General features: G+C 46.6%; 1 protein-coding gene across 1 annotated transcript; it reads left to right on the top strand.

Moving 5' to 3' along the window:
* Nucleotides 1–286: 286 nt before the first annotated feature.
* On the top strand, nucleotides 287–922 carry LOC130885050 (40S ribosomal protein S7). Its single transcript, XM_057786429.1, has one exon. The coding sequence runs from the start codon at nucleotides 312–314 to the stop codon at nucleotides 894–896; it is 585 nt and encodes a 194-aa protein (XP_057642412.1). The 5' UTR covers nucleotides 287–311; the 3' UTR covers nucleotides 897–922.
* Nucleotides 923–3,479: the final 2,557 nt, after the last annotated feature.

A 3,479-nucleotide genomic window follows, 5' to 3' on the forward strand; every position in this document is an offset into this window, starting at 1 on the left:
GGAATTTCACCCCAAAATCATACTTGTTTCCCAGTCCTTCCATGCCTGCACCCAACCCTCATGACCTCTTCCCCCCCCCAAAAAAATTAAAAACTAAAACAAGTCTAATTTGTGTATCTGTATACTCACTGTAGCATGGTCAAACTCTCAGGACCTGCCCCTTTACATAGATCTGTCTCAGGACCTGCCCCTTATGTAGACCTGAGTCGCTCCCCCCCTGCACCCCCACCAGAATTAGTCATCTACTGAGAAGAACTAGCTTCAACATCTTGACCACTCTTTTCCAAGCCGGCACTCCGTAAGGGCGAGCCATGTTCAGCTCGAGCGCCAAGATCGTCAAGCCCAATGGCGAGAAGCCGGACGAGTTCGAGTCCGGCATCTCTCAGGCGCTGCTCGAGCTGGAGATGAACTCGGATCTCAAGGCGCAGCTGCGGGAGCTCAACATCACCGCGGCCAAGGAAATTGAAGTTGGTGGTGGCCGGAAAGCCATCATAATTTTTGTACCAGTTCCTCAGCTGAAATCCTTCCAAAAAATCCAAGTCCGGCTGGTTCGTGAATTGGAGAAAAAGTTCAGCGGGAAACACGTAGTCTTCATTGCTCAGAGGAGGATTCTGCCCAAGCCAACTCGGAAAAGCCGTACGAAAAATAAGCAGAAGCGCCCCAGAAGCCGCACGCTCACCGCAGTGCACGACGCCATCCTTGAGGACTTGGTCTTCCCGAGTGAGATTGTGGGCAAGAGGATCCGTGTGAAACTGGACGGCAGCCGGCTCATAAAGGTTCATTTAGACAAAGCACAGCAGAACAACGTGGAGCACAAGGTGGAAACTTTTTCTGGTGTGTATAAGAAGCTCACGGGCAAGGATGTTAATTTTGAATTCCCAGAGTTTCAGTTGTAAAGAAAATGACTGAATAAAGTGTCATTCGTAAATAAAAAAAAAAAAAAAAAAAAAAAAAAAAAAAAAAGAGTTCTCTTAGATGGCTTCCTGTCTAGGCTGTTACTTGGCGGGGGGCGGGGGGGGGTGTAACGGGGATGGTAAGGTTTGTCACAGTTTGTCACAGAAGCCTCCTATGTTCCTCTTTCTAAACTGCACCTGATTCATCGATACCACTGCAAAAGGCGCTCTTTGCTCTTTACAATCAGCAGAAGCACGGATTACGGACTTTCCACAGGTTTTCTGCTCATAGCACAAACCACAAACCTGGCCCCAGCTGCAGTACAACCACCAACCTAGACAAGGCCCCTGGAGACAGTCAGGCCACAGATACCAACCTGGTGACAGCGCAGGCCACTCAAATCAATATGGCCCCCAGTCAACGGACATCAACGTGACTTCAGGCAGCAGCCCAGACTATGGACATCACCTGGCTTTCAGTGGCATATGCCACAGGCATCAAAACGGATTCTGACTGTAGCAGGACCTTGGCCCCAGACATAGCCCTTGGCAGCAATACAGATCTGGATAAAACCAGATGGCGGTGCAAAACCCTCACAGCAGCCTGATCCTCCATGAACCGTCCCCTTCTCTCTCTCTCTCTCTCTCTCTCTCTCTCTCTCTCTCTCTCTCTCTACCACATACTTGCTCCTCATAGCGGTGGGTGGGCAGCATGCTGGCCTGCGTGTCATCTGCCCACCTGCGCTGCAAGGCAACCTTCTCATAAGATTCTTAAGAATTTAATGTCTATGTCACAAGTTCCAGAACAACCAATTAACTGTCTAATGTCAGTAGAAATACTAGCAGCTTGGACAAAAGGAACAAAATCAGAAGGCTGCTTCCCAGCATTTGGGAAGAGATGGGTTCGCTGGAGGCAAGGCTGGGAAGACAGTCAGAGCCTTCTCAAAAACAAGGGGTGTATGTGTAGAGAAAGGAAGGCTATTGACACGATTCCTGTTGGGCAGGACACAGTCTGGCAAACTTACTGTGCACAGTGGGTGCATACCTGTTCTCACTGGTGTGAGCCAAAGACTGGTGGCTAACTTTTAGCCTTCCATTTTATCCCGTTTTGAACGGGAATGTCTAATATTATCCTCTACCCGTTCCTGAGAGCAGATTTTGTACTTGAGCAGACTAGTGGGTGAGATTTTCGAGGATGTTGGGATGAGGTAAACATAATAAGAGACAAACATGAATCTTTGGAAGTTAAAGGGCAAAGTGTGGTACGCTGCCTCTATACTATCTATCCCAATGGTTCTCAACCTGTGGGTCGCGACCCCTTTGGGGTTGAACAGCATTTTCACAGGGGTTTCCTAAGACCACCAGAAAACACTGGTACTTACATTATGATTTACAATAGTAATAAAGTTACAGTTATGAGGTAGCAGTGAAAATAATTTTGTGGTTGGGGTCACCACAACATGAGGAGCTGTAGGAAAGAGTGGCGGTGTTAGGAAGGTTGAGAACCGTTAAGAGATAGATCCTCATCCTTGGAACCTGTGACTGTGCTAGTGCATATGCTAAAGGAGCTAGGAGGTGGGATTAGCCTTTCTTCCCTTTTCTCTTTCATGTATATATGTGTGTGTGTATGTACGTGTGTGTGTGCGTGTGTGTGTGCGCGTGTGCCTGTGTGTTTATGTGCGTGAGAGACTTTACATATATGTGGTACAAATGTGCATGTGGACATGCATGTAGAGGCCCAAAGTCTTGCTCAGTTGCTTTCCATCTTATTCATTAAGGCAGGACCTCTCGGTTGAACCAAGAACTCACCTGTATGTCTATTCTCGCTAGCCATTTTGCTCCAGTGAATCCACGTCACAGCCTTCTGAGCTCTGGAATTCCGTACATGCAAGTTACCATGCCATCTGGCATTTACATGGATTCTAGGGATACAAACTTCAATCCTCACATTTAGCGACAAGCACTTTAATCACAAAGCCAGCTCCCCAAACCCAAGGACTTGAGGATAAAGTTATTATTTTAGAAATACTGAGTGATGCCAATGTAATCACAATGCTTGAGTGGATAGTTAAAGGGGAATCAAAGAAGGCATGGTGGCAAATGCACATAACCTCAGAACACAAGAGGAAGATAAAGAATCCTACATTACTCTGGCTATATCTGAGTCATGTGTTGAGACCCTGTCTCAGAGAGAGAGGAGATGAAAAATCAGAATGAGTGAGAAAGATGTTAATGACAGAGGCAAAGATCAGAGATGCTGGGTCATAAGCCAAGAAACCAGAGCTGCTTCTAGAAGCTGGAAAAGGGAATGAAATGGACTCTCTCCCAAGAACTCCTGGAAGGAACCCCACACCAGTGCCCAGTTTAAATTTTTGACCTTGAGAATTATAAGATAAGACATTTGAGTTATTTGAAGTCACTAAGTTTATAGTGGCATGCTGTGGTACTATAATCTTGTACCCTGTAAAAATTTGTTACGTGTATTTTAATAAAATGCTGATTGGCCAGTAGCCAGGCAGGAGGTATAGGCAGGGCAACCAGGCAGGAAGTAGAGGCAGGGAAACCAGAACAGGAGAAACTTCGGTC

This window comes from Chionomys nivalis, chromosome 12 (genome assembly GCF_950005125.1).
Source record: "Chionomys nivalis chromosome 12, mChiNiv1.1, whole genome shotgun sequence".
In the NCBI taxonomy this organism is placed as follows: domain Eukaryota; kingdom Metazoa; phylum Chordata; class Mammalia; order Rodentia; family Cricetidae; genus Chionomys; species Chionomys nivalis.